The sequence below is a fragment of the Zootermopsis nevadensis genome, unplaced genomic scaffold, assembly GCF_977971745.1.
Source record: "Zootermopsis nevadensis isolate Lab colony 2312 unplaced genomic scaffold, Znev_1.0 Znev_ptg000057l, whole genome shotgun sequence".
NCBI lineage: Eukaryota > Metazoa > Arthropoda > Insecta > Blattodea > Termopsidae > Zootermopsis > Zootermopsis nevadensis.
In genome coordinates this window covers 2,147,893-2,161,447 of record NW_028259188.1, presented here as the reverse complement: position 1 = coordinate 2,161,447, position 13,555 = coordinate 2,147,893, and the positions used below count along the sequence as shown (strand labels likewise).

General features: G+C 36.6%; 1 protein-coding gene across 3 annotated transcripts; it reads right to left on the bottom strand.

Annotated features, from left to right (window-relative positions):
• Nucleotides 1-2,099: 2,099 nt before the first annotated feature.
• Nucleotides 2,100-13,554, bottom strand: LOC147871430 (uncharacterized). Of its 3 annotated transcripts, none has more exons than XM_087361248.1 (4): nt 12,910-13,554; nt 11,438-11,533; nt 4,753-4,891; nt 2,100-3,151 (listed from the first exon to the last, which is right to left on the bottom strand). In XM_087361248.1, the coding sequence occupies exons 2-4, from the start codon at nt 11,498-11,500 to the stop codon at nt 2,862-2,864; spliced, it is 492 nt and encodes a 163-aa protein (XP_087217374.1). In that variant the 5' UTR covers nt 11,501-11,533; nt 12,910-13,554; the 3' UTR covers nt 2,100-2,861. The 3 variants fall into 3 exon arrangements, with proteins under 3 accessions (XP_087217374.1, XP_087217376.1, XP_087217375.1); XM_087361250.1 differs by having other exon boundaries at nt 13,417-13,554; XM_087361249.1 differs by lacking the exon at nt 12,910-13,554 and having other exon boundaries at nt 11,438-12,862.
• Between the last annotated feature and the right edge of the window lies 1 nt (nt 13,555).

The window sequence follows — 13,555 nt, the reverse complement described above, 5'->3', positions numbered from 1 at the left end:
GAGGACTGGAACGAGGATTGCAGTGAGAAATGGGACGAGGACTGCAGTGAGGACTGGGACGAGGACTGCAGAGAGGACTGGTACAAACACTGCAGTGGGGTCTGGGCGATGACTGCAGTGAGAAATGGGACAAGGACTGCATTGAGGTCTGGGACGAGGACTGCAGTGAGGACTGGTACAAACACTGCAGTGGGGTCTGGGCGAGGACTGCAGTGAGAACTGGGACGAGGACTGCAGTGAGAAATGGGACGAGAACTGCAGTGAGGACTGGAACGAGGACTGCAGTGAGAAATGGGACGAGGACTGCAGTGAGGACTGGTACAAACACTGCAGTGGGGTCTGGGCGAGGACTGCAGTGAGAACTGGGACGAGGACTGCAGTGAGAAATGGGACGAGAACTGCAGTGAGGACTGGAACGAGGATTGCAGTGAGAAATGGGACGAGGACTGCAGTGAGGACTGGGACGAGGACTGCAGAGAGGACTGGTACAAACACTGCAGTGGGGTCTGGGCGATGACTGCAGTGAGAAATGGGACAAGGACTGCATTGAGGTCTGGGACGAGGACTGCAGTGAGGACTGGTACAAACACTGCAGTGGGGTCTGGGCGAGGACTGCAGTGAGAACTGGGACGAGGACTGCAGTGAGAAATGGGACGAGAACTGCAGTGAGGACTGGAACGAGGACTGCAGTGAGAAATGGGACGAGGACTGCAGTGAGGACTGGTACAAACACTGCAGTGGGGTCTGGGCGAGGACTGCAGTGAGAACTGGGACGAGGACTGCAGTGAGAAATGGGACGAGAACTGCAGTGAGGACTGGAACGAGGACTGCAGTGAGAAATGGGACGAGGACTGCAGTGAGGACTGGTACAAACACTGCAGTGGGGTCGGGGACGAGGACTGCAGTGAGAACTGGAACGAGGACTGCAGTGAGAAATGTTACGAGGACTGCAGTGAGAAATGGGACGAGGACTGCATTGAGGTCTGGGACGAGGACTGCAGTGAGAAATGGGACGAGCACTGCAGTGAGAACTGGGACGAGCACTGCAGTGAGAACTGGGACGAGCACTGCAGTGAGGACTGGTACAAACACTGCAGTGGGGTCGGGGACTAGGACTGCAGTGAAAACTGGAATGAGGACTGCAGAGAGGACTGGTACAAACACTGCAGTGGGGTCTGGGACGAGGACTGCAGTGAGAACTGGGACGAGGACTGCAGTGAGAAATGGGACGAGGACTGGGACGAGGACTGCAGTGAGAAATGGGACGAGGACTGCAGTGAGGACTGGGACGAGGACTGCAGAGAGGACTGGTACAAACACTGCAGTGGGGTCTGGGACGAGGACTGCAGTGAGAACTGGGACGAGCACTGCAGTGAGGACTGGTACAAACACTGCAGTGAGGTCTGGGACGAGGACTGCAGTGAGGTCTGGGACGAGGACTGCAGTGAGAAGTGGGACGAGGACTGCAGTGAGTACTGGTACAAACACTGCAGTGGGGTCTGGGCGAGGACTGCAGTGAGAACTGGGACGAGGACTGCAGTGAGAAATGGGACGAGGACTGCAGTGAGGACTGGGACGAGGACTGCAGTGAGTACTGGTAGAAACACTGCAGTGGGGTCTGGGATGAGGACTGCAGTGAGAACTGGGACGAGGACTGCAGTGAGAAATGGGACGAGGACTGCAGTGAGAAATGGGACGAGCACTGCAGTGAGAAATGGGACGAGCACTGCAGTGAGAAATGGGACGAGCACTGCAGTGAGAACTGGGACTAGCACTGCAGTGAGAACTGTGTTATTATTATATGGTAGTATACAAAGTGTTATTTTATATAGAATTTATTGGAAAGTGTTGTTATTAATGTTTTCTAAAGTACACAACACTGTAAGAACTGTGGTACATAATATGACATCAGTACTGCAGTATAAGTTAGACATCAGAAAAAGAATATGAGTCCAGCTAGAAAATTATCAGAAATGTACTTACATAGGAAAAGTTAATAAAAGTAGTTTCTGATAAATAATATATAAAAACACTTAAAGTACAACATACAGTTAACAATAAAGAGGTTTCACCTGTTTGAAATAAATTAAACAGTGATGTATTACAGATTTTAATAGTTTTAATGGCTATAAAAATTAATACTAAGAATAGAAAGATGTCACATGTTGCAATTATATTTTAATTTCTAACAAATGGGCATACAGAAAAGAACACATTCCGTTATATGTGTGAAAATAAATATGGACAATTATTGGTTGAACATGGAAAATTTGATTATACATGGTTTGCCAAACATGTAATATCATACAAAAAATTCCACTGCTGTTTAAAATACAAAACATGGTTTAGCTTTTGTTTATGTGTTGGAGGCTGGAACTGTAAGGACTGCTACCCAGTTGGACAGTAAGTGTAAAAGTTTCTGTATAATAGTGGTTTTATTTAATAATAAAGAACTTTCAGTTTTAAACATCTTCATGTTGATAGCCTCTAATCCCCTTTTCCAACATATTCTGTCCTATATAGTTCTCTGAGGAATTGTGTTAGTCATCCCTCAGTTCGCTGCATATACCTATTTTCTACTACTGAATTGTAATTTCAAACAGATGTTGCAAGAAAACAAAGAAGTCTCCTCACAGACTTGTCTCTTTTATAAAATTTCACACTCAGTGAGAAGGTGCAGCATGTAGCATGACCACACAGTGACGTCATGACATTGGAAAACATGCACTGAGATAGAAGGTGACAGTGCTAACAACTTATAAGAGTTACCTGCACAGTAAAGCAGTGCAAACATTTTGTAGAGAACCAGATGTCTTCATTTGAATTTCCTGACTCCATACTGAAATGTGCAAGGACTTACTCTAATATACAGGTCTGGCCATTACATTATTATAATAACTATCTATGCTAAATCTTGAACGAATATTCTCATTAATTGATTTCTTATTATAGTGGCGACTGAAGTCTGCAACTGGTACAAAATCTTCACTCATTGGATAACGTTCTGCCCCAAGCTCCAGTACATTCATGCGCTGGTATTTATGAAAATTCAGTTTGCCTTCTTCATAGTGACCCATCTTATGCACCAGCTCAAGTTCCTTCACAATCTGTATGAAGCTCAGGACACAGAACCACTGGTAGAAGAGAAATACTGCAAACAAATGAAGTAACATGTACTGTGGGCACATTATTTCCCAATTGGACAATGCATTGTCACTTCGGCTCTGAATATGGAGACAGTATGCTTCTCCGAAACACTGGTATCTATCAGCCAGTCCACATGGCACCAGAACCAAAAAGAACATCATCCTCGCCACAATGTGAAAACTTCAAATCTCACTTAGAAAACACTGTCTGTGAGTCTGGACACTATTACATCATAATAACTAGGCATCTGCTTGAACATGAAAATGTTACTGTTTAAATTAGCTACTTCTTATAGTTACTTTCTGCCAAAATAATTCAAATTAGAAGGGGGTAGAAGGACAAGAGATTAATTTAATTTTAGTGTTCATTTTGTGAATATATCTTAAATTAGAGAAGGAAAGGAGAACAGGATTGAATTAAACAAAACAGAAGATTTCCACCTTAAGATTGCATCGAAGTTTGGGGGAAGATAAGACGAAGGAAATTCTTTCTTTATGCCCTTTTCATTCCTATGTTGAGCATAGGGGCCTCCTTTCAGATGTTTTTTGATCTATTTAGACATTTGATAGAACTCCTTGGATGAGTGATCAGTCCACCTGTACACAGAACAGAACATCACAGAAAGACATGCCTTGAGTGGGATTCGAACCCATGGTCCCAGTGTCTGAGAGCACGAAGCCCACGCCCCAGACTGTGTGGCCACTGTAACCGGCAAGAAGGAAATTAGTAGATAATTAACATTTTATTTAATTCCATATTTTTATTGCCAGGAATCCTTAAGTCCCAAAAAATGTAATATTCCTAATTTCAAGGCTTTGAAAGGAGTAATGTCTTTCTGTACATAGCAGACTGACCTGAATATCTGAAAACAAGATATTAGGCAAGATCTGCAGGTAAAAACTTAGTAACATTGTGAAAAGAATTAGTGAAGTGAAATGGAGTATAATGTGGTGGAGATGTACATTATGCACAGATGACAGCAGCATTCTTTGAGAGCACAAAAAATTAAGACTGTGAATACATGACTGGTGTGAAAACAAACTGATGAAATTATACAATAAGAGAAATGAAAACGTTTTTATGAAAGAACATGGAAGAATGGAGAATACTTTATCATACGATAATTGAACCACGTGGAAATGTACATGAATGATGATAATTTGACAATACCTCCACATATAGGTTTCACTTCTAACTGTTTTCAGTATGCCAAAGTGGCTTATTTAGATCTGGACTGAGTGCAAGTTTTAATGCAAGAATAATAAAGATTGTAGGATTTGAGGTTTTCGCTGCAGTAAGTCTGAAGATGATTGTTAACCATTTTCTTGGTATACTGGGTCTTTACATCATAGCTTTGAGTGAGAGGCATATCAAAAATTATAAGAAAGATTTTTTTATAAATAGAAATGAAATGTAGATAAAATATTTAAAGGACTCTGATACCTATTTATTTTTGATTTAAACTTTTTGTAATTAAAACACTGAACTAAAAATTATGAGCAATATCAACATCATAAGGAGCACATCACATTAACCTATTATAAAAAACTGTACAACCACACTATATTGCATGAAATTCTTGTACGATGGATTTCTAGAACTTACATAAGACAAAGCCTCCTAGTAAACCAAGGTCTGCAATGTTCTCCTTTACCAGTAACATGGCAATAACAAAGCTGGTGGTCAAGAAGACTAGCCGAGCAATTTCCAGCACAAGAAATGGGTACACACACCACAGGGACACCTGAGTGTTAGAATAAGGACATTTTTTTATAATTTTTATATACACACAGTAACACATGTATACTGATACAAGCACACACACATGAGGCAAAGTATCTACCATTCAGCGCTCAAGTTTCATTGAATAAAAAATTGTTTGTTTCAATATAAAATAAAATGCTCTCACTTGTGGGCATATAATTTGACAGTCTGTTTATCATTTAATTCTCTATTTAAAATTGTCACCCCATTATTAGGTAACTTTATAATAGTATCATATCACATGATTCATGACCATATCTTTTAACCTATATGTATGTGCCAGACCACTCACATGCTGTTATTTTACATTTCTGCTACCGCTGGATGTATAACTACTTCTGAGCAGTATCTTGCTTTTGTCTAGTAGACAAGGCACTGGTACTCAGGTAAGGGAGCTTCAAGTTTTTCACCAATATATGCTATTATTATGTATTCTTCTGTTTTATGGGAAAGGAGGTATGAGTATGGTATACTGTTGCATACCATACTGACAGGAAAAGAACCCTGCCTCTAAATAATGTTTGAAAATAAAAAATGAACAGTAATTTGACTCAGCATTTGACTCCAGTCAGTTAACTTACACAGTTCTCTGACAGTGCCAGCCCATCTCTGAGGACCATGTCCCACAGAAATTTCATGCATTGCTGTAAAAAAATGAGTTTGATTCATTTCTAATTTGTCTGCAATTAGTATAGCAGGAAAAGGTTTTTCAGATTTGGTGGTTAAGTTTCAAAATGTTCATGAACAAATTGTAGCTTTAATGCAGTTTTGCACTTATTATGGTATTCAGTAAATGTGCTTTGTAGTCTGTTCTGTTCTTGGATCTAACAAGATGCCTGTTCCTCCCTGATTTGTTTGAATCCTCCTTCCCAATTAGTATAAATTGTTCAGCTTCTGAATTCATAAAGAACGGCTGTATCACAGTTTCCATAAGTTGATGTGACTGTTGCAGTTATATTTGTGTTATGGTTGAAAGTTCATTAAGAACCTTGATTTTGCATATTAGGCAATCAAAAAAAGTTACACTTTAGAAACCCAATACTTTTCATCCTTAAGCCAACAAGACAAGAATTAACATTTTTTAAACAGTAGTATGAAAAACCTGTCATTGATAATGCATGAAGAAACAAGTATACTTTTGTTTCTTTCCTTGTGTATTTTCTGGTAGTGAATTTGTATGTACTAAAATTAATGTACAGGATTTAAAATTATCAGAACAACAAAGACCATGCTTGTTCCACAACAAGATTACTGTGAACTTAAAAATAATTCACACAAAAACGAACAGTGTATACAGCCTCTGTTTAGGAACACTCACGCGACTTACATTTACGCAAACGAATCTGCAGAAACAATCAATATTTTAGACGTCAGTTACAAGAGTTACTCCATTCTGACATTTGCTAATATGAACAAGTGTTGTAGGATCATAACCTCTTTAAACCCAGAGCGAAGTCTTGATTAATAATGTTCCATAAAGTTTACCAGAGAACGTTTGTTTCTTCAAGATGTTTGCAAACAGTTCGGAATTTTGTTCTGACGAGCCTAAGGAAATCAAAATTTTCTGTGAATGATACCTTTCTCTTTCTGATAACCGATGACTGACATTGTTCTTGAGTGTTATCTGCGAAATGTTGTTAGTGTAAATAGAGCCCCTACTAAAGGTAAAGGGCCAGTGGAGGGCGATAAAAATAAGATGGAACCCATATTCAGAACTGACCTGCTTCTTCCTTTGATGTAAATGATATTTTAATTCTCTGTTGTGATAACGCTCTACTAAAATATTTCACGATCACCGTTGATAAATGACTAAAACATGGCGATACTTATTGTATTTTTTTCTTTTACATTATCAAGCTGAAAATTAGAAATTACTAAAAATGCTGCAGACCGTACGCTCTTGAACAACATTCCTTTATCGTTGATTATTGATTAAACAGCATTCATTGAAGGACTGCGAGAATTAACTTGTGTTTTCAAGTTGCAAATTAATCAGATTGTTGCATGGAATTGGTGTGACTGGGTCAGTGACCCTCCAAAGGAGATTCAAAGCATAAACATTATAGGAGTATGTGTTTAACAAAAATAATTCTGATTATATACATGCTTATACTTGCACTTATACATTACACTCTGTCATGATTGCAAGGAACTCAAGCATTGAACAAAAAAGACTAAACTGTAACAACATGGTTTGAGCATGGGTGGAGAATGGTCAAGTTCTCCATCACATCAGCTTGAATTTATGTAGTTTCTCCTGTTGGGACATAATAAGTCAACTGAAACGTTATGTGTCACTATGATCAGATTTTTTCAGCAGGAAGTAATAAGAAAAATTAACAAAAAAAATAGGAATACTCATGAAGAACAAAAATTAAGACAGAATCAGAAATCATTAAAACCAAAGAAAGAACATAAGCCAGAAACATTGATGATTTGAACACTCAAATTGGCATGATTAGATAATACCTGCTTGTCATTAGTACCCACCCACAGAACATACAGAACCTTAAATAACCTATCATGGCCTGTTGGACTGCCCTGTAACTTGCAAATCTTTTTTGCTGATTGATTGATCTCATAACTAGGTTGGCTGATCGAATTGGTCATACACACCATGTGAGCCAATGTCTTGTGTTTCATTTTCCTGCTGTTAGTTTTGATCTGCAAAATCCTAGCTTTATCCTAACCTGTCCACTGATCTTCATAAATATGTTGGACCAGTTTTGATTATTTGAGATAGTGCGCATGTTTCGAGAATTATACTGCTGTCACCAACATATCATCTTTCATATTCATAAGGAATGTTGCAAGTGTAATGTGGCATCTGTCACTTGAGGATGGAAGCAGATCCACCATCTGAAACATTCTCTTTGGAATACTAGACCATGGAAAAAGTCTGGAAACCCAGTACTAATAGTAACATACCACTACCAGAACTCTTTAGAATTAATTATACTTAAAATTATAATTTAAAAGTAAGTTACTTCAATACTAGATATTTATACAGACAATAAAATAAAGATCAAATTTAATTCCAAGTTATCTGTATCTTCACCAATCAATCGTGGGTGTCCACTATCCCCAACTTTGTTCAGTGTATATTTGAATGAAATACAACATGTTTGGGAAACAGAAAAAATAAAAGGATTTCCAATCTCAAGAATACAAGCTTAAAAACAATCCTTTTTGCTATTGACCAAGTACTAATCTCAACTTCAGGAAAAGATTTACAAATATCAATTTATAAGATGAATAAGTTAATAAATAAATACAGGGTGACGATCTCAACAGAAAAGACAAAGACGATGGCATTCTGTGGCTGAGAACCAGCAAGAAGTAAAATAGTAATAGAAAACAAAATTATTGTACAAATAAACACTTTTAATTACCTTGGTTGTTCCCTATCATATGAAGCAGAAAAAGACATAGATATCAAACTTTCAAAATTCCTGAAAGTTACTGGCCTTATCAGCATGATTTTTAAACCATCAGAAGTCCAAAAACGAACTAGAATAAAAATATATAATACTTTGGCACTACCAACAATTTTATATGGCATTGAAAACTGGACAATGAAAAAGAGGACAAAAACAGAATTACAGCTGCTGACATAAAATTTATGAGATGCACTGCAAAGTACACTTGGATGGCCTACAAAAGAAATGAAGACACACTTAAAGAGTTAAAAACAAAACCCATTTTAGACAAGATTTTGAAATATAAAAACAATTGGCTTCAACATGTTAACAGAATGCAGAGAGACAGACTTCCCAAATTATTAAAAACTACACACACTGTGGACTAAGAAACCCTGGAAGACCACAGAAGAGGCTTTTAGACTATGAGACCAGAACAGGTCAATAAGACCAAACTCCTTGACTGTTTGATGATGATGAAATAGGTTACTTATGCTTAAAATAAAAATAAATATTACAGAATTATTAAAATTGTGATTTTAAGCTAGTTTCATGACCATTCTGTACCACTTTGTATGTGTGGCTCTTTCCTAGACTTGCTTGATCCTCACATAAAAATGAAATAATGTTATAGTAGCTATGGGCTTCATTATCTACACTTTGTGGCAAGGAAACTGTGATAATATTATAACTTATCTCACGTTGAAGGCTGAGCCTGTCGCAGAAGCTGCCTGCAGAAGTATTGACTGTCTTTCTTCTCTTTCAGTACTTGGAGTTATTGGGGTAATGCATATATTTGGCAGAAGAGGGAACCTCTATTACGCTGGTGGCATAAATTGCGAGGTGGATCTGTGAAATAACTGTTGATTGTGTAAGGAAATAAATAATTTTGTACATTCAGTGTTCATTTGAAACAAGTAAATTGTGTATTGTGTTGGACGCTGTTATTTCTGAAATAGCTTATTCAGGTTGTTGATATGTAAGCTCCTGTCTGTAAATCTAATTTTAAGAACTGGCTGTATTATTTGAAGGATACATGTAAATAAGCAGTGCTTTGTTTGAATGATGTCATGTACTGGTATGTTTCAGTATTACCATCGTATGCTTGTTGTGTTGTGTTGTGTTTCTCTTTGCTCTAATTGTACATAATCTATTATAAGAAAAATAGTACTTTCAGTTGTTTAGTACTTCAAAATTTTGTTCCTACTCTGCTTGCATCATCAATACATTTGCCAATCTTAAAAAAATGATTACTTTTATTCTGGGAGTCCTAATTTTCTATTTTTTTTTATTTATTTATTTACAAGTTCCAAGAATCCAATAGTGGATATAGAACACGTCACAAACTCAAGTATAAAAACATAAAATACATACATTAAAAAATTACATCTAGACAAGCAGCGTACTAAATTCAAGACAATATAATTAGTATTTTTATTACAATAGTTATCCAATTAAGTACTCATCCACAGTGTAAAACGAGTGAGTAATTAAGAAATGCCTTAATGCAACCTTGAACTTTTTAAAATTATTTGAGGTATTCTTAACCTCTGTGGGTAATTTATTAAATATCTTTATACCCACATAGTGAACTCCTTTCTGATAGATAGTTAAATTGGCTTGGGGTAGATACAAATTTTGTCTCTGTCTAGTATCAATAGTATGAGAGTCAATGTTTGATGGAAAAAGAGTTTTGTTTTGTAATACAAACAATAATAAAGAAAATATATATTGTGATGCCAACGGTAAGATATCTAATTCTTTGAATATATTTCTACACGATACTCTATTGCCACATCCCATCATTGTTCTAATTGCCTTTTTCTGAAGGAGAAAAATAGTGTAACTATGAGATGAATTTCCCCAGAAGATGATGCCATAGCTCATTAAGGAATGAAAAAAAGCATAATAAATTGTCTTTAGTACTGAAATAGACATATATGGTTTCATATTTCTAAGTACATAGCAAGCCTTGCTCAATTTTTTAATAAGTAGATCAATATGATTCTTCCAAGTCAATGCACCATCAATCATAATTCCCAAGAATTTAGTACAGAAGATATTATTAATGAATTTATTATTATAACTTATTGTGACAGTATCTGACATTTTTCTCTTAATTTTAAAATTAATATAATGTGTCTTATTAAACTTTAGTGATAATCTGTTCATTCTAAACCATCTATTTATATTTTCAAATGTTGCATGAATGTGTTTATTAAAGTCGTTTGTATTAGAATGAGAAAATAGGATGCTAGTATCATCAGCAAAAATTATAGGTGTAGCAAGTTTAGTTATTATAGTATGCACTGCTAATGTGTGCTTTCATAAAAACCATTCTCCTACAAAATGTTGTATTGTGCTCATGGAAAAAGAAGTAGGACAACAAATTTCTTCAAAATTATTGTTAGTGTAATAGTGAAATATGTTTAAGTCCATTATCATGGCAATATTCACTATCACCAGTTATTCTTCTGGAAAGGTAAAAACTCCCCACAGAACCAGTCGGTAAATTATTAAGTTTATTTTATATTTTAATTCACACCACAATGCTTTTACCCTGTCCAGTGGGTGTGGTGTGTCCACTACAATTACCATAGTATGATGTTTGTAGATTCAACAAATATAATGATTTTCAGCTGTGTAAACACACATGCCATGTTCATTGGCCCTTTGTTTTAGTTTTTAATATTATAAAGTGGTTTGTGTAGTCCTGACTTCAAGCCCTACCTGGCCAAAATCATGGTGAAACCTAATAAAAAGGTTGTGATTAGATGATGAAATATGTGGTGAACAGAGATTAATTTAGTGTTTATTCAGAGAGTGAATTGAGTGATAGTGACTGTGAAGTGATATGGTTGTGAAATTTTTGTTTGCTAGTAAACAGAGTGACACCATGAGAAAAAACAAGGAAGGCCAAATTAAGGAAAGGAGATAATGTGGCAGTATGCAAGGACAGATTGGTGATCATGAAGGGGAAGGACAAGAGTATCACTCATGATGAAAAATTGATCCATGTTAGGGTTTGAGACCGAGATGTCAAGAGGCCTAAAGTAGTTATTTAATATAATTCAGTGATAGGAGGAATGAATATGAGTAATGCTTACCTGATAAGCTCCTGCAGCACTATGAACAGGCTGAAGAAGTTCTGTCAGAAACACTTTCATCATTTTATTGACATCTATTGCACCATTTCTTACTTCCTGTAAAAAAAAAGAAAAAGCAAGGCAAAATTACTAGGTTGGAATTCCAGTACAGACTTGTAGAGAACTTGATTTCAAAGCACCACAAAATTGAAATAAGGCCCTCAGACTGCCTCACCAACTGCTATATATGCAGCTAGGATACATTGCTGCTACAGCTTCCAAGCAGGACCTATATGGGTGGTGCAAATATTTCAAGGACCAATTACTTGGTATTATCAGTAAATCACAGAACAGGACATTGTGATATTTTGATCTGAGCATATTCCACATTTATGTTCACTCAACTTCTGTGTAGTGATCCATCTCTTTAACATCTGCTATCTGTAAGCTGTGTTCAGCTGAACTTCCACCAACTTTGTCACAGGTGTATGTTTAGTGTTTCAAATCTGAACATTTGCCCATAGGGTTGCATAATGTATTGTGTATGTCAGAAATGAAGTATTTACAACCTTATTTCAGCTAGATTCCTTGTCAGTGGCATAATGATCAATAATAATGATAACGTTCTCTGCATTTCTAAAAATGTAAACATAAATGTCATGTAAGGGCCACATTTCTTGAAATAAGCATGCTGTGTGCTGTCTGACAGTTCATCTTTCAATCATCGTTTGTTTGGCAATTTTATATTTAAAAATGGCCCAGATAATGAATTTGAAAGAGTAAATAACTTAAGGTTAAGCCATCTTTTGTTCGTGTATCTGGAACTCTTTCGTATCCTTATCGTGTTAAGTGTGGAGTGCCTCAGGGTTCCACCCTAGGCCCCTTACTTTTTAATATATTCATTAATGACATCTGCGACTCCATACATAATTCACAGTGCCTTTTATTTGCTGATGACTTAAAGATGTATCGGAGTATCAGCGATGTTGATGACTGCAAACTGTTGCAGGACGACATCCATTCAGTACAAAATTGGTGTCTTGTGAATGGGATGCAACTTAATTTAAGTAAAACGACTGTTATATCATTCACCCGGAAGACAAACAGTATTTATTTTAATTACAAATTGTGTAACAACCTGGTGGCACGCTCCCATTGTGTTATAGATCTCGGTGTTCTACTGGACTGTAAGCTCTATTTTCACCAGCATATCAACTATATATTATCACAGAGCTTGAAAATGCTAGGTTTGATTCGGTACATTACTTCTTCCTTCTCCACTGTTGATAGCCTTTTGGTCTTGTACAGTACCTTAGTCCGTTCCAAAATTGAGTATGCTTCCGTTGTTTGGAACTCTATTACTAATACAGATTCCTTTAAATTGGAAAGGATTCAAAGGAAATTTGTAGCTCTATGTTACGCTAGATTCTTTAATGGTGTTTGTGGCTATAATTATGACGATATATTAGTTAGATTAAATTTCTTATCCTTACATTTAAGGAGGAGGCTTTTGGATGCTCTATTCCTCGTGAATATTTTTAAAGGCAAAATTAGTTGCTCATCTGTTGTTGATACAGTTAGTCTCTGCATACCTACTAGGTCTATCAGAGACTATTCTACCTTTACTGTACAACGTAATTTCAAGGCCAGTCCCTCTGCCAGAAGTGTTTCTGCTGCCAATGCAGTCTGTAGGAGCATCGACATCTTTAACAAAGATTGCATTTTGCTTGCTGAGGTCAGTCAGCTTTTTGAACAATAATCATGGTTTTTTATTGTTTACTTAGTATGACATTTTATTGTGTATGTTTTTTGTTCAATATTAAACTGTTTCTAGTATAATTATTATTTTATTTATCTATAACATTTAGTTATGACTTATTTTGCAATAAATAAATATTGTACAGTTATGTTTTCAGTTCTTTGTTTGTTTGCTTTTGTATTGTAATGTCTGCTCACTGCTGTGAGAACCTCATATATGCAATTAATTCACTTCTTCACACTTTTATAAGCTCCTGTACTTAATCCTCCATTAGCATATGAATGCCCAAGTACTGAATCAATTGCACTCAATCCGTGAGAACCTTAGATTTCATCAGGCATGATGTATATACTACCAAAGAAAATAGCATTTTACAGTCC

Coding starts and splice junctions, on each gene's coding strand:
- LOC147871430 (XM_087361248.1), bottom strand. CDS start 11,500: ATGATGAAAGTGTTTCTGACAGAACTTCTTCAGCCTGTTCATAGTGCT. Junction 4,892..11,437: donor GTGCTGCAGGAGCTTATCAG/GTAAGCATTACT, acceptor TCTAACACTCAG/GTGTCCCTGTGGTGTGTGTA. Junction 3,152..4,752: donor ACTAGGAGGCTTTGTCTTAT/GTAAGTTCTAGA, acceptor ATTTGTTTGCAG/TATTTCTCTTCTACCAGTGG.